At 35.9% G+C, this 21,969-nt stretch overlaps 1 protein-coding gene across 4 annotated transcripts in view; it reads right to left on the reverse strand.

Annotated features, from left to right (window-relative positions):
• The window catches only part of TMX3 (thioredoxin related transmembrane protein 3), a 46,857-nt gene extending 26,249 nt beyond the window's left edge, over positions 1-20,608 (reverse strand). The window contains exons 1-10 of one of the 4 annotated variants that reach the window (XM_063077182.1): positions 20,395-20,608; positions 19,297-19,351; positions 16,631-16,670; positions 15,263-15,386; positions 8,796-8,841; positions 7,343-7,423; positions 5,098-5,197; positions 4,396-4,473; positions 2,252-2,273; positions 33-99 (exon numbers count right to left, since the gene is read on the reverse strand). In XM_063077182.1, coding sequence (XP_062933252.1) covers positions 53-99; positions 2,252-2,273; positions 4,396-4,473; positions 5,098-5,197; positions 7,343-7,423; positions 8,796-8,841; positions 15,263-15,386; positions 16,631-16,670; positions 19,297-19,351; positions 20,395-20,440 — 639 coding nt within the window. In that variant the 5' untranslated portion in view covers positions 20,441-20,608 and the 3' untranslated portion in view covers positions 33-52. Of the gene's footprint in view, positions 1-32; positions 100-2,251; positions 2,274-4,395; positions 4,474-5,097; positions 5,198-7,342; positions 7,424-8,795; positions 8,842-15,262; positions 15,387-16,630; positions 16,671-19,296; positions 19,352-20,394 lie in introns of those variants that run through there. The other 3 variants (XM_063077179.1, XM_063077180.1, XM_063077181.1) reach the window with 3 other exon arrangements.
• Between the last annotated feature and the right edge of the window lie 1,361 nt (positions 20,609-21,969).

Genomic DNA, 21,969 nt, shown 5'->3' on the forward strand with positions numbered 1-21,969 from the left:
TGTTCTATATGAGTTAAAACTTTGGAACTTACCATCATATACAAAGTAAGTTTCATCTTTGAAAACAAGCACAGCAGGCATCTCTTTTAGTGTCACATACTGCAAAAAACAGAAGTTTAAATAACTCTTACCACTATAAAATTTTAATCGGTAGGTATGATTTCAAATGTATTGAAAAATACCAGAAAACACACACACACACACAAAAACTAATAACAACAAAAAAGATGTTACAGACAGGTAAAGAGTACAGTCAATTTCAAGCTCATGCAAGGAGTGAATTTGAATCTCTTTATACATCCCCTGGCACAGTGTCCCATTTGCTATGATAAAAACCATGGATTGTTCTTAGAGCTGATCACAGACCTATAGATATCATTTTGGGAAGTAAAGGATGAGAGGCACTCCGAAGTGGTAGAACAGCAGGGCTAAGGTATCAATCAGCCTATCTAGGTTTGAGACCTTCCCTACCCATCACCACCTGTGTGAAAATGAGCCCAACACTTTTTCTAGGGGAGTCTGTTTCCTCATCTGTGAAATAAGGACACTGAGACTGTCTACCTCAACAGGCAGTTATGAATGCTATATTAGATAACACAAGTGGAACCACTGTTTAAACTGTAAACTGCTCTATACACAACTTACAATGATAATTAATAATAAGGAATTCAGACAAAAAGCCCTGGATTCTCATACCTATGTTGTTCTTATTTCAAAGGAGTAAAATTATAGTAGAGAATAGTTTCAGATGAGAAGACAAATAATTTTGGTAAGCCACAAAGAATTACATATGAGCATGGTAATATTTAAAATAACGATATATAAGTAAATCAGTAGATAAATAATAAATAATAAGAGTAAATCAGTAGATAAATAATAATAATGATTTACTAACACTACCACTAAAATATGATATGGCACCAAGAACAGAACTATTTTAAGGACAGTGGTAAGGCTGTTAGGTATGTCTCTATAATCAAGCATGCTCCATTGGTGACCCATCTGCAAAGATGCTTGGGAAGTATTTTTCAACAGTTAGCATCTCTTTCAAGGATATAACACTACTGAAATACAGTAGTCCCCCTTATCCATGATAGATACATTCCGAAATCCCCAGTGGATAGCTGAAACCACAGACAGTATCAAACTCTACATATGCTATGTTTTTTCAATCTGATAACAGAGTAACTATACTAACTAACTAACAGGCAGGCAGTGTATAATAGTGTGCATTCTCTGGATAAAGGGATGACTCATGCCCAGCAGGACAGAGCAGGATGGCTGAGATTTCATCACAATACTCAGAAGTACGCACAATTCAAAACTTATGAATCATTTCTGATTTTAGACTTCAGCTGACTGCAAAAAGTGAAACCACAGATAAGGGCAGACTACTGTTGTCTAAAACCTTGCAGCCATCTAGTTCCACATATTCTGAATCTCTCTCTTCCTTGTGTTTCCTTAAACTCACTAACTTATACAAGGGTACTTCAAAAAGTTCATGGAAAAATATTACTTAAAAGATAATACGAATTTTTCCGTGAACTTTTTGAAGAACACTTGTGTTATGGTTATTTGTCTACATGCCAATCCTCTCCATTCATCTGTAAGTGTTCAGAAGTCAGAAACTGTCTTAATCCATCCTTGCATCCCTTAAGTGCACCAAGTGGCATTTTCATAAACCCTAGCTGTAAAGCTAATAAAGCTCTGAAGACAAAACATTAGTATTTAAAATATGGGGAGACTATAAAATTATGAACTTTGTACTTAAAAATTCTCTATGGGAATAAAATTCCCCATATTATTCTGAAATAACTATTATTTCCCTATCAGACTTTTGCAACTATATACTCAGAAAAAGAGATGACAAATATTAATATTTCAGGAATAAAGAATGCTTAATGAAACATTATTATTGCATAATAACCAAGAAGTATGCTCATGTAGCAGATGCTGCTGGTGCCCACTCAGACCCTCTGGGTTCTAGAGATCTTGACTTACGACACCCACTGTTATAGGAGGATTAAGATGGTGTCAGGGCCTAGAACTCAGCAAACCCTCTGGTGCACTCCAAGTGAAACAGCTTGCAAAACTTTGCAGATGAGGGTCCAACATAAATTCTCATCTCTAATAAGAAAATGCAGTTCATTAGACTTAGGAGACAAAAATGTAACAGCAGTTCTAGTCTATTAGAGGCCTTTGTATCACATTAAGGCATTCCAGAACAGCAGTTCGTAACATTTTGGGGTACCTGAAAATCTGATGATCCCCCACTAAAAGTAAATGACATAGATATGTATGTTTGTACATAAAAAAGTAAAAGTACACATAAAGTATTCTGCAAAATAACTTCCGTCTTAAACCAAACAAAGTAAATAGGTTCAGGCTGACCAGAAACTGTCTGGGGTTCTCCAAGGAGTTGAAAATCAATTCAGAATATAGGCATACTCTGCATAATGATGTTCTGGTCAACAACGGACTCCATACACAATGGTGATTAGAGCAGTAGGTTATACCATATAACTGACGTGTGTAATAGGCTATGCCATCTAGCTTCACGTAAGTACGCTCTATCATGTTCGCATGACAATAAAATTGCCTGATGATGTATTTCACAGAATGTATCCCTGTAGTTAAGCAATGCATGACTGTACATATTATAAGAAAAACATCAACGTACACATTGCAGGACGCAGTAAACACATGTCTGTAATTTTCTTAAGACAAAATATTTAAATATTAAAACATATTTAAAAAGTAATCAAATGCATGACTTAGCTATGTGAAAGAATATTTCAATTTTTTTATAACCTATATTGATTAAAAAGAAAAAAAAATGCTTCTTTGATTTCTTTCATGTTCCCTTGAAACATTTCCAAATTTCACAGCTTCCCTTCTCAGCAAAACTTTTCTAAAGAGAAGTCTATACTTGTGGTTTCCATTTTCTTATCTGCCATTGGTGTCTCTCAAACATCACCAATGAGATATATATTCCCATTACTCCTCTCAAACTGTTCCTCTAAAAACCACCAACAACCTCCATGTGGACAAACATGATTACTTTCCTCTCCACATCTTGGTCACTTCGTAAGCATCTTATACAATTGGCCACTCCTTTTTTAAAACACCTTTTTTTATGTTGGCTTCCCACTCACCTTGTTTTTCTACTTTACTGGCTATCTCTTCATTTTCCTTCACTGTCTTCAGATTCCAGGCCCTCTTATTTCCTTACAAAAACTACATCCCATATCCAAAAAGTTTATGTATAAAGTCTTGACTTAACTTTAGACTCCAATATCTAACTGCTTATTTGATGCTTGTATTTGGAGGCCTAATCAAATTAAAACGACCAATTCAAAGCTCTTGATCACTCCCCCATGTCTCAATTTGTTCCTTCCCCAATGTTTCCCAAGCTCATAATACCTCAATCTATCCAGTTGTTCACACAAAATACCTAGGAGCCATCCTTGATTAATCCCTTTTCTTCCTCATCAGCAAGTTCTGACAAGTCAATTTCCTAAACACAATTCTTTCACTTCTCCCCACCCCCAAACCCAAATATCCTAGATTATTGCAAAAGTTTCACTGATCTGCCTGGATCTACTCTCATACCCATTCAATCCATTCTGCAATTAGCATAGAGTGATGTCCTTCAAATAAATCACATTCTTCACCAACTTCAACCTCATCAAACACTGCCATGACTTATAAGACCTATACTGGCCTTGATACCTAATCTATCGCTATCTCCTCTCTCACTGCACTATAGTCACACCGGCCTATGGTTCTGTTCCTCAAATATGCCAGGCGTGTTCTCATCTTGGGCATTTGTATTACCTACTCCGTTTTTGGTATACACTGCCCACAAATCTTTGTGTGACTTCTTCACATCATGTAAGTCCCAGTTCAAATATTTTCTTCTTAGACAGACATTTCTTGATCAACCCATACAGAGTAGCCATCTCACCCCTACATATCCTAACCGCCACAGTGACCCTTTATTTTTTTCCATAGTACTTATGATACGCTATAGATTTGTATACTGAGGATCACTATCTCAGTCTGAGGTCCCAACAGAAGACCTCAACTAGAAGACACACACACACATACACACACAAATTAATCCTAATTAAATTGAATACACTGACTTAAGGGCTTGAGGTATAACTTGTTACTACTTCTATTATTTAAAAAAAAAAAAGCAGTAATGTAATAATCATAATCCCTTAATACTACGAATCTGGTGATATTTGCCTATTAATAAGTCATCTGATATCAGTAATAGTTAACATGTTTACTCTTTTCATACATATCACAGTAAATAACTATATAATAATATCAAGTAATAATTTAAAAAATGTAATTCTACCATTAGAATCCAATTTTAAATACTACCTCAGGAACTACTTCTTCTGAGGCAGAAAAGAAGTATGTATATACAATCAACTCTGAAGCAGCATCTATGTATTTCTCCTGTGACAAGACAAACAGAAAAAGGTCATTTTAAAATTTTAACTAAAGACCAAAATTTTCTACCTTCTTTTGCTATATATTCTTTTAAATGAAAAGATGGAATATAAGCAAATAAAATTGTTTCTAAGGCAAAAGATCATTATAACTAAATGCTTTAATCTTCCTCCAAAGTTCATTAAACCTAACATTAAATGTTAGATCAATAGTTAATGTATCAACTTATAATTAAATAAATAACGATGAATAATGATGACAGTGATTATAAGAACGTATGTGTGTACACACACACCCACACAAAATAAGTGTTAAGACAATGGTATTTTGCCTTTAAAAAGTTTATACTCAAACTGCAGTTTGCAGTTTTTGTTAAAAAGCAACACAAGATTTTAAAAAATCAGGTCAATAATAAAAGAAATACTATCCACTCTCTACTCCTGTTTCATAAAAGCAAACACTGTAGAGGGTATATAAGAAAGAGTTTCTATTATAAAAAATACTTAGATTGAACTAAAATATTTCCAGTAAGAGTAAGACTATGTTTTGAGATTTAGGGGAAGTCCTGGCTATAAAGCAAATTAAATTATAATACGCCTGTTTTTGCAGATTAAAAAAATAATTCCATACTTTCAAAGGTGATTCTCCACCTATATAAACAAAAAATACACGATGTCTCTTCCGCATATGTTCAAACATTTGCTGACTTGGAAGTGGCCGAATTAGAGCCCTGTTTGAAAACAAAACAAACAAAAAACAAACTTGCATTATGAACTAAAGATAGCATATGATGTATTACCTAATAATGTACTTATATTATGTATTATGTAATGTACTATTTATATGATAGCCAATCATGTCTAAAGTTATAAAGTTTAAATAACATATTAACTGCATTTTAAGTGTATCACCAAATCCACATAAATCTAGTAAAACCACTGCCCATGACTACTATTGTAACCATATATTAAAAATTTATATATACGCACAATTTAACCTATCAGTTCGAAATAAGTTTCAAATAGATCACTTCAGAGAGTTCCATCATTGCCAACATTTTGAAAAGCAAAAACAGAACTATCATCCATTTAGAGTCCTTAGCTAAAAAAATCAATTCATGTGAGAATTTTTTTCTCCCTTTCAAAAGATCACTCACAAAAACATACTGTGAAATACTATCCCAGAAGTACATAGTACTATACAAAGAATATTTACATCTTATTCTGTCAAATTAAAAGCTATATAGTTTTTAGGTACTCTATGGAGGCTAAAACCCAAAATGATTTGAAAGCATGTTATTGATTATTTTCAGGAAAATAAAACGGAAAATGATGGTCATAATAGTACATAAGAACCTCATAAAGAGAAAACAAAACTATAAAAGTGTTTTATTATACAAGTATTTTTCAAAGCTAAGTAGATAAATGAATTACATCAAAGGTTATTATAAAACACAGCACTTACATAAAATACTGTCTAAACACTAAAAGAAAAGGCAGTCTTCTTTTAAATGGTATATTAGCAGATTTTAACTCTGGTGAATTTGTAAAAAAACATGCCTTGCACAGACAAACATACTTTCAAAATGAACAATTCTTAAGATGCATTGCATCACTCCATGCTAGCCTCTATTTTAATTCTCAGTAATAAACTAGGAAGTGATGCAACTCCATAACTGCCTCTTGAAATGTGATGTGCAATAGAGTCACCCCCAGTTACATCAGGGGAATTCCTTCTTAGGGTTAAACCAAAATTCATTAAAAACTGCAGAAATATAATGACTAATATAAATCATGGGGGAATAAAGTACACTCCACTAGCATTCTCCTCAAATGACATAAAGTAATCTAAAAATTTCTTTATTCACAAAGCAAATAAAGAAAATGAAACATACAATCAATGAGAAAATACAGGGAAAATTATATTAGTGAGTACAGCAAATTTTAATGTATAAAGATCATTACCAGTTCTGTAAATTTTCTCAAGTAATTTGAGACAGTATTATGCCACCCAACAAATCCGTCCCTTTGTAATTTACCTTAAAACTGTTAAAAAGTATCAATATAATATATCCTGCCAAACTCTTAAGAAAGTGCCTATTCTTTAAAGCCAACATAGATTAACCTATTTTGATGAATGTTCTCTTCAGGTGTTCCACATAATCATAATTACAAGCACTGATTTTTCTTTATACCCCAGCAATATGTAGGTTTAAAAAAAATTTACCACATTCAAACCAACAGGAAATGCTAATGGAAGGATTTGTTTTCTTATCAGTAAAACCTCTGAGACCTGAATTTCAAATAGATCTTCAGGTTTTAATTATGTGACATTCTAAAGCAAAAAATGCAATAATACTTCACAGCTGGCATAAAGAAGCATGTAACAGAAAAGTTAAAGTATTTTAGTTGTATATAAAAAGCATTTTTCAGTACCACAAGATAGGGATGAAAGCCCAAGTCTATCCAGAAAAATATTATTCTAGGGCTTCTTTTAAAACTCTGAAATTAGGTAACAAGAAAAATAAACTGATATAAGACAGGCAGTACAAAAGCAAAATTATCATAAAGTAAAAATTAAGATTCACAAAGTTTCTATAAGTAATCAAAATTATGAAAATGTATTACAAATTCATTGGAGAAAAATTCTTCTATACACAAAATGAATATAAACGTGAGGTTAACAAGTACATAATACAAGTCATGGTCTGTGTTTCTCTAAAGCATCTCTGGATATGCCACATAACCTTATCTTTTCTGGTAAATAAATTAGGTTACACCCCTAAAATATGTGTGCTCAATATTGTCTATTAAAATATATTTAATTTTCAAATATTAATATCTTATAGTAAAGGCCTTTCCTAATAAGAACTTACCCAGATACTCTGTGAGCAAACTCAATAATATCATCTTTAGTTCGTGGTCCTCTGTAATTATATGCCAAGTCCCCCTTTAATCTTAAAAAGAAAAAAAAAAACAAGGATAAAAATGTGGATTATTTTAACTGTTTTAATATTTAAAGTTAATCACTCTCTACTGTTACACAAAATTATAGTTATAAAATACTAAAGGCAGGGGAGTTTTAGAAGTAGCATACTCATGTAAAGTATAGTAAACAATTGGCTTCGGAAAACTAGCAACTCAAAATATAAAGAAAAAGGCTGTCTTCTATTAGAATTATATGAAAATATTTTACTCTGTATCTGATAGTTGCATGGGTTCATGCCTGCTGAAAAGTGAGTAATCTACACATTCATGATCAAGAGCTTGGAAAATTGAAGCACTATAACTCTCAATATATTCCTTGTCAAAAGATAAATAAAAGGTCAGGGAATTAAGAGTATTTTGGTGAAGGCAAAACAAATTTTAAGCAATACGTCATAGTTACTTGATAGATACTACAACATTACAGAGTAAAACAATGCATAAAAACAACTCTTCTAGAAAACTAGATAATTCTCCAAAAGCCTACCAATGACTTAACTTATATGTCTAAATAACTGAAATTTAAAAACAGAATAATTGGGGAGCACAACAGAACACCTATAATTAAACAGAAAGAAGGAAAAAGATTATAACACTAACACAAAAAGTAAAAGAAGCTTAAACAAACACTTTTTAAAAGTGGGAGGAGGAAGGACAACAAAACTCCCAAAATCAATTTAAATTACTCAAATTTTAAAATTTGAGATTTTAAAATATTGAAAGAAAACTTACTTTATTATAAAAATAACTTTCAAAACAATTCCTCAGCTCCCCACATTACCAAAATAAGGTGAATGACAATCATGAGAAAATTCAATAAAATTATGACTATAAAACAAGCCCTTTAGAATTATCACACCATTTCTTCCCACTTGTACACTCTATTAGACTTGATCAACACCTACAGATTAGAATTAACATCCATCAATTTTGATTCTCTTCGTTTCTTTCATCTCTAATGAAATAAGTCTACTTTAACTATACAAAAGTTAAATCTGGTAGGAGACAGGATTTACAACGATAAAGCAAATTGCACATTTGAGCTCCGCACGGTAAAGGAGCTTTCATAATTTATGACTGTATACCTTTGTCCTGTGTAGTGCGTGTCAAACAATAAGCACTCAAAAGACGTTTACTGAATTAGCCTTAAACAACATAATGATTTAAATATGAAGAAAAGCATAAAGATACAGCCCCTCTCCTTTGATCACACACGTCACCTAAAAAGACTGGCTGAACCCACATCTTCAATCCTCCAAGGAAGCTACTTGAAATTACTGTGATAAAACGTAAGTAGAGTGAACTAATAAAAATACACATATAAACATACAACACTCAACTTACAGCTTAATTGTTGGATAACCTCGAACTCCAAACTCTGAAGCAATGCCTTGATAAGAAAAAGAATAAATAATTCTAAATTTTTTTAAAAATGAGAAACTAGGTAACAAATGAGCCTTTTACTTAAAAAATATATCGTAATGCAAACCCAAATAGATATGTTGTTTTTAAGTCTTAAAAAATATAAACTCATACAATAAAGAAAAAAAGCATGACATTCTCATACAAAACAATTACGAAATAATCTAACCTATGGCCTGCACAAAATACTATGGCAAAATATGAAATAAATGCCAAAAGAGTAGTTAAAAATTTATCTGTAAAGTACTCATTTTAAAAGATATTCTGTTAAAAAAAAAAAAAAATACATAAAGTACTTCTCATTTAACTTAATTTCCAGGACAAGTGTTCTTCTAGGTCACATTCACTCCTCTAAACAAAAAGGCCCATCGCTTCCTTTTGTGTTTTCTGAGTCTTCAAAGAACTGCAGTGTATTTTAATTTTAAAAACAAATTGTATTTGAAAAATTACTTAAAACTGCAGTCAATACATGATCGAAAAGAAATTTTATCTGCTTGTTTTAGGAGTTTCTGCATTTGTAAAAACCAAGAATAATTCCAATTACATCAAAGATTATTCTGAAATCCTCAAGTGACAAAAACAAGCACACATCAACAGGAAACTAGGACTCTAACAACTATACAAATCATATAGCAAATTAATACTATACTACTTTATAGACTCAAGGCAAAAAAGAAATAAAATATGCTCAGTAATAGACATTTTACAATAAAGACACTTGCAAACCTATATCTGCTCACATGATCTCTCCCTTAGTAATTTCCTTTATTTCCAGGATATTTTCTTAATCACAACTGTGTACAAGAAAACTACTCCTATACATGGATTCTGGTGTCACAATCACTTTAGTAATCTTCACTAATCTTTGGTTTCTCATCACTCCTCACCAATTCATAAGAACAATGACAAAGTGAATTGTGGAAAAATAATATCCAAAATTTCTCAGCCTTCCTTTGTCAACTCTAGAGTTTCTCCCTTAAACATATGGAGAGAAGTGACTGGAAGGGCCTGGACAGTGACCCACACCTTACTTTCAAGAGGCAGCACAAACAGCAGGTGTAACAAATAAGAAGTCAAGGTCTGAAGATAGAGGTCCTGTCTCTGAATAGTCATGTGAACTTAGGGCAATTACATAATTTATCTGTGCCTGTCTCTAATTTAGGACTTAATTCTGTCAACAATATTCCAGTGGGAGAACTGTGGTTATCAAGACTGCCTTCTTCCACGCAAAAACACAGAAATAAGCCTGTTCTTAATGCCTCCTTTCCCAAAATAAGGAGACAGGTAAAAACAAGCCCTTATTATCTTCAATTAAAACTCATTAAAAACTGCCAAAACATAAAGACTAACATAATTGATTGAGGGAAGGATTACATCCCACTAGTAATCCCTTTATATAATTGAAATTATCTTAAAATTTATTTACACACAAATCAAATAAAATGAAGTATGCAATCAATGAGAAAATACGGCGATGGTATTTCATAGCCTGATGTTGTAGATCTCATAACAGGCTTCAGGGAGAAAATCCCAGCTCCATGCTTAATATTATCACTTAATTTCCTTTACCTCAATTTTCATATCTAGAAGATGAGATAGTATTACCCACCCTATAGCCTCTTGCCTCCTCAACCATTAACCTTCATTTCTTATAAAATTTTAATTAACAGTGACTCCTAAAACTTCAGCCTTAATCTTCCCTAGGTGGAAATGGTAGTATTAAAAAAAAAAAAAAAAGCATACAAGCACAGGGAGCGTTAGAGACATATAATGACTCTGGATAAGTTTCTTAACTCCTCTGATTCTGCTTCCCCTTCTGAGGATACCACTCATCCTATACAGCAATGGGTAGGATTTTAAAATTAAAAAACACATGGAAAAGAATCTAACACAGGGTTTGGCACATAGAAGATCCTTAAATGCTATATCCATTTCCTTTCTATTCCTGATCCTAATCTCATTAAATAATCATCTGCTGACACACCAATGCACAGGTAATATTAATAAAAACTAATGTGTAGCCATGTTATAGCTGGCTTTAATATTCTTCAACTGCATCTCAAAACAATTTTGTGAAGAGGAAAAAATGGTGCTAATTCAGATAAACGAAAATGTGGAAAGATTTGGTAATTTGTTTGAAAACAAACATCAACTAGACAGCAGGGCTAACACTCAGCTTGACTTTAAAATAACAACTTGATGACAGAAAATAGGTGTGGACGTAAACCACAGTGATCTTGGATTCTAGGCCTAATTCTGTCTCTAAAACTTCAGTATGTGAAATACTCAAAGTCATTTCACCTCTAGTTACCTTCTATTCCTTGATCTATAAGATGGAAGGCACGGAAGGAGTGAGTAGTTAAACTCAATTTCTGAAGTCAACTTCAACTAAAAAATACTATTTTCCTTAATATTTACTGAGTATCATTCTGCGTCTAACAAGAAAAGGATATAACTATAGCAGTGGTTCAAAACCAGCTGCAGACACTTTGGTTGCCACAACAGATGTAGAGGATGGGGAGGGGGCACAACTGCTTTGTAGTAGATGAAGCCAGGGATGTTGCTAAACACACTACAATGCACAGGAACACAAGAAACAGAATTATCCAGCCCAAAATACCAATAACGCAAAGTTGAGAAACGCTGAAATACAGTCACTGACCGAAAAGAGTTTATAATTTAGAAAGGAAAAATTAATTTGCAACTATAATCTATGAACAAGAAGTCGGAATAAATATGTTATTGGCCAAATGCCGTTGCAAGTTTTACATCAAAGAGAGGTAAAATATGATCTTTACCATAAAAACATGTCACACTCAGGATGGAGAGTAAACAGAATTTCAGTGGTTCTATAATAAAAATCAGCATACCATTACAGGTAGCATTGTATATTTTAACTTCTGAAAGAGAAACACTTTTAGTATTTGTTTTTGAAAGGATATGTACAAAATGAGGCTAAAATACATATCTGAATTTACATTGGACATTATATACCTTTTTAGATGTTATGTGATTATAACAGTATTAGTTAAAATCATGTATCAAGAGATTTTTGGTATAACTCCAGGGAGTAGAATAAATTATAATAGTTCAAATTTCTCTTCTTCAAAAATTCTATACACAGAGATTTGTGGACTGTCTGATGATATTTGCTTTCAACCACTACCTGCAATTACATAACTGAGAAATAAACTACCCTCAAAGACTCTTAAAAATTTTGTATACTTGATCACTTTGAATAATCCTATCCCACCCTAATGAAAATCCTATAACATCTAAGCACCAAAATAATATACTACTTTGTAGTTCTCCAACTTAAGTGTGCAGCAGTATCATCTGAAGTGCATGTTAAAAATACATACTCTCCTGACCCATTCTCAAAGACTTTAATTTGGGAGGGCTGGTGTGGGCCTTCAGAATCTGAAATGACATTGAACAGACCCAGGTAATCCTAATACGGGTAGTCTACAGACTACTCACTGAGAAACACTGATATCATGTCTGACAAAAAAGCAACCTATGGGGATGAAGAGCTACCTATGAAACAGCCAAACCTTTAGTCTTCTATAGGCAGGCATAGCATAATACTGACAAATGGCTTGGAAAAAAATTCAATTTCCTTATCTGTTTGATTCCAAGTTCTACAAAAGCACTTATATTTGAGCTGTTTTTAAGTATTTAAGGAATCTGAGAATTATAAGCCAAAAATCTATTTGTAATCTCTAGACTGTGGTTTCTGAATACTTTTTAAAAATATTAGGAGGATACTTTTTTCTCCGCAGCACATAAAACATCTCCTCAATGCTCTATTTAAGTGGATGATGCATCCTTCACTGACACCAAATGCTAAATAACACTAGACAATTTACTTATGTCAATTGGTTAGTTGTTCTCCCCATAAAAATTTAAGTTCCATAAGGGCAAAGATTTTTGTCTGTTTTGCTCAATAATATACCAGTGACTAGAACCCGCCTGGCATATCCTACCATATGGTAATCACTAATCAAATACTTGCTAAATGAATACATTTTGACTCTACAACTTTTCTACAAAGGAATAATTTTTTCAACAAATCACATTTGCACAATTCAAGTAGCCAAAAGGTTTACAAGCAAGCATCATCATGCAGGTTGCAGTGCAAGTTGGGACAGGGAGATAGAGGAGTTTTAGTATTCCATATCTATGGAGTAAATTATACAAAGTATATAAAGTACCTATGACAAGGCCTGGTGGTCCGCAATATATACCAGTTCCCATTTCCCTAATTCTAAACCTAGATGGTTTGCTTGAGATGTGTTACATGTATATGTTTCCTACACTGCAACCTCTACAGGTTTTTTCCTCCTACTGATTCAACACAATGTATAACACAATGCTAAGTGAATAAGAAATAAAATTTATTTATAACAATCATAGCATCAGAGATAAAAATTAAACCTCTGAACGGTTTATAAAAATGAAAGAAAGAGTACCATCATGAAGCATCTAATAAGTTTCAAACTATAAATGAGGTCTTAAGACCTATAATGGCATTTTTAATAATGGCATTTAAGACACCTTCTCTAAGCTACTCAGGAAAAAAAATCTTGCCTATTTTTTCACTAGTCATAGTGCTGCTTATGCTAAGTATGCTAAGAATCTTACACTACTATTTTCCATTGTTGCTCTTTACGTTACAGAGCCAATCGATCACATCTATGATTTTACTCATGAAAACGTCTGTAAGAATGACTGTTTCCACTTCATACAAAAGTGGAAACCAAGACACCCTATACCAAGACATACAAAACTAAACTTACATAATCTTCCTGTTTCTACCTGCTCCTCTGTTGCATCCTGCAAGTTGCTACCAAAAATACGTTTTCAAGTCATTTGTCTTCTCAAAAATGTTTATTGCCTCCCTAATGACAACTAATAAAATCCAAAATACTCTGAGACCTAGAAGGCTCTTAACAATCTGGCATTCATTATCCTTAAACAGCATGTGCAGCTAGGTTTTGAATATAAAATATAGCCATGCATCACACAGCAATGTTTAAACTCAATGATGAACCACATATACAAGGTGCCTATACCATGTAGTCTAGGTGTGTAGTAGGCTATACCATCTAGGTTTGTGTAAGTTAAGTCTGTAATGTTCACCTAACAACAAAACTGCTTAACAAAGCATTTCTCAGAACATATCCATGCCATTAAATGATGCGTGACTGTACGATCCTCACAACCTGAAGGATCATCACTCCCTTACAAACATGGAAAATAAAACTATGAGAGGTTAAGTACTTCCCCAAAGCCACTAAAGTAGGACATGGCAGAGTTGAGATTAAAACATAAATTTGTATTGCTCCAAAGTACAATCCAGAGTATGATTCTGATTTCCCAAAAGAAATATTCATTACATACTCTCACTTTCTTCATTATCTAAAGGAAAAGGAAACATACATTTATTGAACACAAAGGGTTTTACATGTGCTACATCATTCAAACCTCAAAACAACCAGTAAAAGAAGCATTATAATGAAATATTTACCAAAATGGAAACCAAAGCTTAGGGTGCTCAGAAACTTCCGCAGTGTTACAGAGCAGAAATAGCAGGCAGAGTCAGGATTTGAATTCAAGTCAGCTTTCAGAAGACATGCTCCTTCCAAATTTCTATGATACCTTACTCATACTCCTTTTTCTTCCTAAATCCTTTAAGATAGGTGTTAGTAAACTTTTTCTGTAAAGGGTCAGATAAATATTGTAGGATTTGGGGGCACACAGTCTCTGTCACACTACTCGATTCTGCCACTGGAGCATGAAAACAGCCATAAACAACAGTAAAGAAATGAGTGTGGCCGTGTTCCAATATAACTCTACAATCACAGGCACTAAAACAGATTTGGTCTATGGGCTATAGTCTACCCACCTCTGCCTCACTCTATTCTCTGGTACACACTCATTAAGCTCATTTTCAACTCTATGATTTTTCTCTAATTTTCTTTCTAATGTGAACACCTTCCTAATCCTCACTTGTATTTATCCTAACTCAACTCATCCTTCAAGTTTTTAGTTATTCCTCTACCATGCAGACAACAAACTCTCATTCTTAACTCATACAGCAATATCCATAGTTTAATACTCAACTTTCTGTAGCTGCCTCATGTAAACTGATTATTTCAAGCGGACTCGAAGTAGAAACAATGGCTTAAATATCTATGCTAGGCATATGATTAACATATACTGCATATTACATATTTAATGGCTAATTCATTTAACGCATAAAGTATACAGTCTTAAATTATTAATTTTACATGAGCAAAAATTCTTCCTCCCACCTTAAATACTGCTGCATATAATTAAAATATTTTCATTGTAAGAACAATATCATAAACTAAGTAAAGGCTTACTGGAATAGGAAGTAGCATCCATCTTTCCAACTTTAACTGGAGAACCAATGCTCTTCATCTCAACACCAACTTCATTCCAAATCGGTTCCAGTTTTTTACAATGGCCACACCATGGCGCATAAAACTTGTTCAAAAAAAAAAAAAAAATAGACAATGACTAAAATGTTGTGCTCCTGTGAATATCAATTTTAACATTTAAAGAAACTCTTTGACTAAACGACCTACTAATAATCTGTTAGACAAAACGTTTAAATATAATTTTTAAAGTGGTTCGGTAACAAAAGAAAAAACACATAGACATAAACCTAGTAGGCACATACCTCAAAAATGAAACTATTTCAAGATCACTTAAATAACTACTGATACCTGTTTAAAATAGACATACAATTTACAAAAAAACACCTCTGCTTCCAAGTGAATGTGTCCATGTTCAATATAAAATGAAACCACCAAATAAACATACACACACCATGTCATCTGCGCACCCCCTGCGCATTAATGATAATCATCCATCTACTGCTATTACAAAAATCCCAACACAGAAGGAGCCTTTGCTGACTTTAATCGTAACCATTGGTACGATATGAGAGATCATTAAGATAACTAGTTTGGCACAAGGGCAAGTCAGTTTGACTGAACTAAAACCACAATCCTTCATACTTTCAGAACCGACAGATGGTGGAGGTGATACTTAGGTTCCCCTAGTTAAGTGGTATAACAAATTGCTTGTTGTAATTTCATAAAATAAGATTAATTTTCTAGCTTTATACTATGGAAATGCTCCAGCATACACAAAAGTAAGAATTAAACAATGGACCTTCACACCCCATTGTCCATCTTCAATAATCAAACTGTGCCACTCTTTCTACGTTTCTTTTGCTGCTACTCTACTTCTGCTGAGGCATATTAAAATGAGTCCCAAATATAATAAGGTTTCAATATATTCCAAACTTGAAAGCGAGAAGATAATTTTGTTCACTATTAAAATGAAAATATGATTTTGACTATTAAGTGATATTAATATACCAAACCGCTTAGAAAATAGGAAGAAATAATAGTGAATTCTGTAATAAAATCACACTATAATCTCCCTAAGACATAATCCATAAGTTGACCTCATTGTAACAGGGTTCAGCTTCCCCTCTGAAAGCTCCCATCCCTAGAATTTCATCAAAAATAGGTTCCCTTGCCAGGAACCTTAAAGCTCTAAGCTTTATTTTAATATAAAAACCCAAATAATAATACTTGAGAAAACAAGTTGAGCATATACATAAGCACTAACTATATACTGACTTCTTTTGGTGGAAGAGAAAATAATACTTAAAATGGTAGGGGTGGGTAATTAGCACATAAAATTTACATACTCACATCTACAAGCCAAATGTCATCTTTTCGATTTTCTTTAAACCTAAAAAAAAGAAAATCAAATATTTGACTGTATGTTTTATAGGGATAAGTTGATAAGTCTAGTAGCACAGAACAAACTCTTTATGTAAAATTTTTATACTGTGTCCTCTAAATCTTATCCTATCCATTAAACATCTTAAGAATAAAAGTAGGGAACTGATCAAAGATAAAGTAATTAGGAGTAAAGAATCCAACAAAAAGAATTAAAGCAGGACTTAGTAGAAACATAGATATACACCTGAACTTCTTCTATTCCATTTTACACCTGTGCAGAAAAGTTAATGTAGCAAGCTTGAGGTTATTATGCTTAGAAAGGCCTGCTTGCAAAACTGCTCCTTGGTTGGTATCTGGAAACTTGGATTTTAGGAGGGTTCCCACCATTTCCTGGTAAACATGGCTCCTGTTCATAAAATGTTTGTAAAAAGTATCTAATTGGGAAATTGCTGCATTGAGATCCCAGACCACTCGACTGAGATGTGTAATCCAGGCTGTGGTAATCTTGTACCACACCATCAGCTGGTTAGGCTTGTCATTTAAGTGTCCATTAAAATGCTCAACCACCTCTGAATTAGGGTTAATACAGAGTGTTGATGGACAGTCCACGGTATGCCCCATGACTGGGCCCACTGCTGTGTAGCTTGGGCTGCAAATCCAGGGCCATTATCAGATTGCAGTGTTCTAAGATTACCTGAACAGGAAACATGGTATTGTAGAGCCTAGATGTGGCCCAAGTCAGTGGAATATAATATACAGGATGGCTAAGCCAAACCCACAGAAACATCAACTGCAGTAAAGACCAAGAGGAACAATATGAATAGGATGAGGGACCCAAACTGTTCTATCTGCTAAGAATGCCCTATCCCACCAGCTTGAGGGATCTGTCCCTGGGCAGTATTTTTAGCTTCAACCAAGGGTCTGACAAGCAGGACAATTTTTTCATGCTGTTTTGATCTTTTAACAGTAGTGGCAGTCCATGTGTTCTCGCCCAGTCTAGGAAGAATTTCCTGTATCTGAATTTCCATGACCCATCTTCTTGTAGATCCAGGAGGGAATTGGTTGCAGATCTCCTTGCTCTGAAGTGAGAAACTATTCAGTTCCCACATTAGCTAACAAGCGTGGTATGCTCTTGGCAATGGTCTCTTTTGTTCTGGTGAGCATCCACACAGGTAACAAAATGATTATGAAGAGCAGAATCCCTTCCTCCTCCTCAGGAAGAGTGACCACTGTTAGGGCACTCTGAAGGAGGTCTGTAGTGACACACCCCACAAGGTACCAGTAAGTTTAGCAAGATCACCTCCTTGTTAACAATGGTTCCCCTCAGAATCAAAACATTTCTGTAAATAATCTGATAGCACTCCCCAAGACCCATTAATATGAATGCCAGTGCCCCAATGGGACCCTCAGAATTCTTGCTCTTCCAGAATAGCACTGTATTCAACTGATCACCTTGCTCACTGTACCAATTCTGTCATGCAATGAGGCATCCAGGTGGTCAATTAGGACAACGAGCTAAAGTGAAAGTAAAAACCTCAAGCCTATATTTATCTACTGTGATAGTTCAAGCCAAGAGGCAAAAAGGAAGCACCAGCTCCTCAGTGTTTTATTTTTTCCCCCCATGGAAGAGCACCAGGCCAGAGGAGGATCAGGTAGATACAGCACGACAGGGAATTCATCTCACTGCCTGGGAGCACCAAACAAAAGGCTTCTGCCTCTTTATGGGCAAGCAAAATGAGAAAGGACTAGCAGAGGAAAAGCACCTCAGCTGAGGCCCTTGATAAGGAGCTTTTGGCAGAGGTGCCTGGGAAATGCCTCAGGTGAGGCTCCCATAAGGAGGCTTCCAAGTAGAGGCAACTAGGATAGGACTGAAGATATGCATATAAGCATGGCTGGCCTGGGAGGCCTGAGTCCTTGACTACAACTCCCCCCAGGGACTGCAACTGCACTGGATGTACACCAAGTTTGGTGTTGGGGGGGCACCTTTCTTCATGTGGCCTGCCAGGAAAAGCCTTGTGAATTGCCTATGGTCAAGCCTGGAAGATCACACATTCTGGTTGGAGCTGGACACCTCACCTACTATATAAGCAAGGACTTGTGATTAATGCTATGGTTACTAGGAAGATAAACATAGTATGGTTACTGAATTCCAGAACCCACTCAATGATTAAAGTGAAAAGACACAATAATACAAGGGAAAATTTTTTTTAAAAGAAAAGAATATGGAACAGTCTGCCACAGTTTTGTTTTGTTGTTGTTTGTTTGTTTTTGTGTGTGTGTGTGTCGTTTTCGCGACCGGCACTCAGCCAGTGAGTGCACCGGTCATTCCTATATAGGATCCGAACCCGCAGCGGGAGCGTCGCTGCGCTCCCAGCGCCGCACGCTACCAAGTGCGCCACAGGCTCGGCCCTGCCACAGTTTTTTAATCTCATAACTATTAGTAAAGCTCTTTTGGGCACACCCTCATTTTGTACTAATGTAGCACTTAGAACTCCTGAAACAAAATTAGTGATTGGTAAGCATTGGTCATAACTGTCTGTATGATTAAAAGATTAGATTCACATGGGGATATTTAGATAACATCTGAGATGAACAAAATTAAAATATTAAAAAATGTATATATATACACTCACGATTCATCTAGATCTTCTACAAATCCTTTACTGAAAGCCATATCAAGTAAAACAACTGGAAAAAAAGAAAGAGAAGACAAAATGTAGACAATAAACGCTGATTTACCACTTGGCTCACACTGTTTGCTTAGTCACCCATAGTGGCTTTTTATTTAACAATCTACCAAAAAATTCATCACTGATCCATCCCAGGGTACAAGTGATGCAAAAGCAGAAGTAGTTCATTCATTTAACAACATTTACTCTGCACGCGACCATCCTGTGACTGGCGAGTTCTATGCAGGCTAGTAAATCTTATACTAGAGCTACTTTTCCACATATTTTCACTCTCATCTTACTTTTCCTTTTTACCATTCTATATTCTTGGACTAGAGAGAGAAATCGTTCCTCCATATTTTTCTCTAATAGAAATTATGTCTTTCAGTAAAAATTCAAAATGCCATTCAAAATACTATTAGGTCCTCCATCCGCCCGCCCCCAATAATAGACTAAAAGAAAAAGTCTAGCTGTACCTCTAAAACTTATTACAGGTCAGTGCCTGGCACACAGCTGGCTCTAAAGGGTTACTGAGGAAGTGAGCAAACCTCGATGAGAACCAGGGGACCCCGCGCAGGCTGGAGGATGGGAAAGGTTCACACACACTCAGGTCACTTTTCACACCGCACGATCCCGGTGGGCTGACCACGACCTGCCCTCGGCCATCCCTTTCTTAGTCCCAGTGGCAAAAATCCTTCCAAAGCGACAAGACTCGGAATCTAAAGCCAAGCAAGAGCTGGCCATAGCTGAGCGGGTGACATCCTCCTCGCCTATCAATGGAGTCAGCGCTACTGAAACTTCTGCTCAAACAGCAAGAAGAAACCAAACATCCGACGGTGGCATCTTTTCCACGTCTGGCACGGGGTCTCCACAAGGCCTGGATGGGGGAAGGACCCGACGGTGTCCATTCAGTCAGGTCGCCGCAAGACGGAGGGCGGGTCCGGCAGGACGAGGCCAGGACCGGTATGTATCTCCGCGGACCCCTCAGGCCTCGCCCCAGCCCTGACCGGCGACCCCAGCCCCGGCTCCCACCCCAGGGCCGGGTCTCCGCGCGCCCCTTACCTGCGGCGCAGAGCCGCAGCACGGCCCAGCTCCTCCGAGCTGCCATGCTTGTCGAAGAGAGCTACAGGAGCCGACTCCGCATAAAGCAGAGACGCCGGCGCCCGCCCCCCGCCCGGAAAGGGAACCGGGGCGACCGGGCACAGAGGGCGGGGCCGGGGCAGGCCGGCCTCCGCTACCCGCCCAGGACCCGCCAGCCTGCACCTCTGACCATGCGCGGGACTGCAGTGTGTGCGCAGGCGCGTTCTCAGTAATCCTCTGCGCTCTTCACTGCCTCGGAGAGCGTGGGCGGCTTCCTGTAGGGGGCGGAGCGGTGTGTGCTTTGGGGGCCGTTTGGGAAAAAGTAAATACCGGTGAAATTTACTGCTGAGGGGAGGTAGGTTCAGACGGAACACTTCGAGGTTGATTTTTTGTTTGTTTTTTTTTTGGGCCGCTGGCCGGTACGAGGATCCGAACCGGTCGGTGACCTTGGTGGTCTAAGGTTTCCGGGTTGAATTTTGCCAAATCCTTTGCTTGCTCTTAGTGTGCAGTGAGCATTCTTGTGCATTTTGATGGTACATCAAATTCGTGGAAAGAGGCGTGCGTTAGCCGTGAGTGGCAAAATGGAAAGCTGTGGATTTTCTGAGCTATGCGACTCTCCATATATTTCCAAAAAGTCTGCCATGTAGTAATTAGCTCCTTTAATGCATTTTGCCAACTAAAAGTCCCTCTTTCAAATTTTTTCTTGAAACCTGAAAGAATGCAAGTTGAGCATAGGATTTTTTTTTATTGGTTATGAAGCTGATTGTCACCACTTATTCCCAAGATGTGATGGCCAGATCCATACTGGCAGCTTGCCCATTATCTCAATTTGAGATTATACCCCCTGTCCCCCATCCAATTATCTCGGACCTCCCTCTCCTTCCCCCTTTTCCCCACTCCACCTGTGTCCCTAGGTAGAGCATAGAATATTTTTTGATGATTTTTTCTCTGTTTTCTGATTATTTAGGGAATAAATAAAATACTTGGTATAAAACATATTGCCACCTGGTTTTATTTCTACAATTTACTTTTATATGATGGTTCCTGCAGCAGTCACGACATCTTGGATGAAATTTTTAGAGGACATAAAGTACCAGAGGATTTAGATTAAACCAATTCTTGAAAACGTATGTTATGAGAACAACAGAAAGGGATTATGATGTCAGCTGGTTCACCTTAGATTCAAAATTCCAACAGGCAAAAATCTCATAAAAACATTGCTGTTCTTAGGGACTAGAAGATTAAATTGCAATCTGAGATCAAGCCGTAGCTTTTATCCCTTTTATTGCATACAGCGTGATATCCCTTCCAGACCTTCTGCAGATCCAAATAATTTTTGAATAAAAAAAGTAGACAGAAAATAAAGGGACTATTAAGGTAATGGGGATGTTTTTACCATTGGTTGTAGAAAAGCTTTATAGTTAGTGCTGTAGGCTTCATAATTTGTTATGCAGAGGCTTTTCTACTTTCTAGGCAAGGTCTCTGAATAACGCAACTTCATTTTTTTTCCCCTTCATTTTCAAGTATTTCAAAATTCTGTCTTCCGTAGCACGTAAA

The sequence above is a fragment of the Cynocephalus volans genome, chromosome 13 (assembly GCF_027409185.1).
Source record: "Cynocephalus volans isolate mCynVol1 chromosome 13, mCynVol1.pri, whole genome shotgun sequence".
Taxonomy (NCBI): Eukaryota; Metazoa; Chordata; class Mammalia; order Dermoptera; family Cynocephalidae; genus Cynocephalus; species Cynocephalus volans.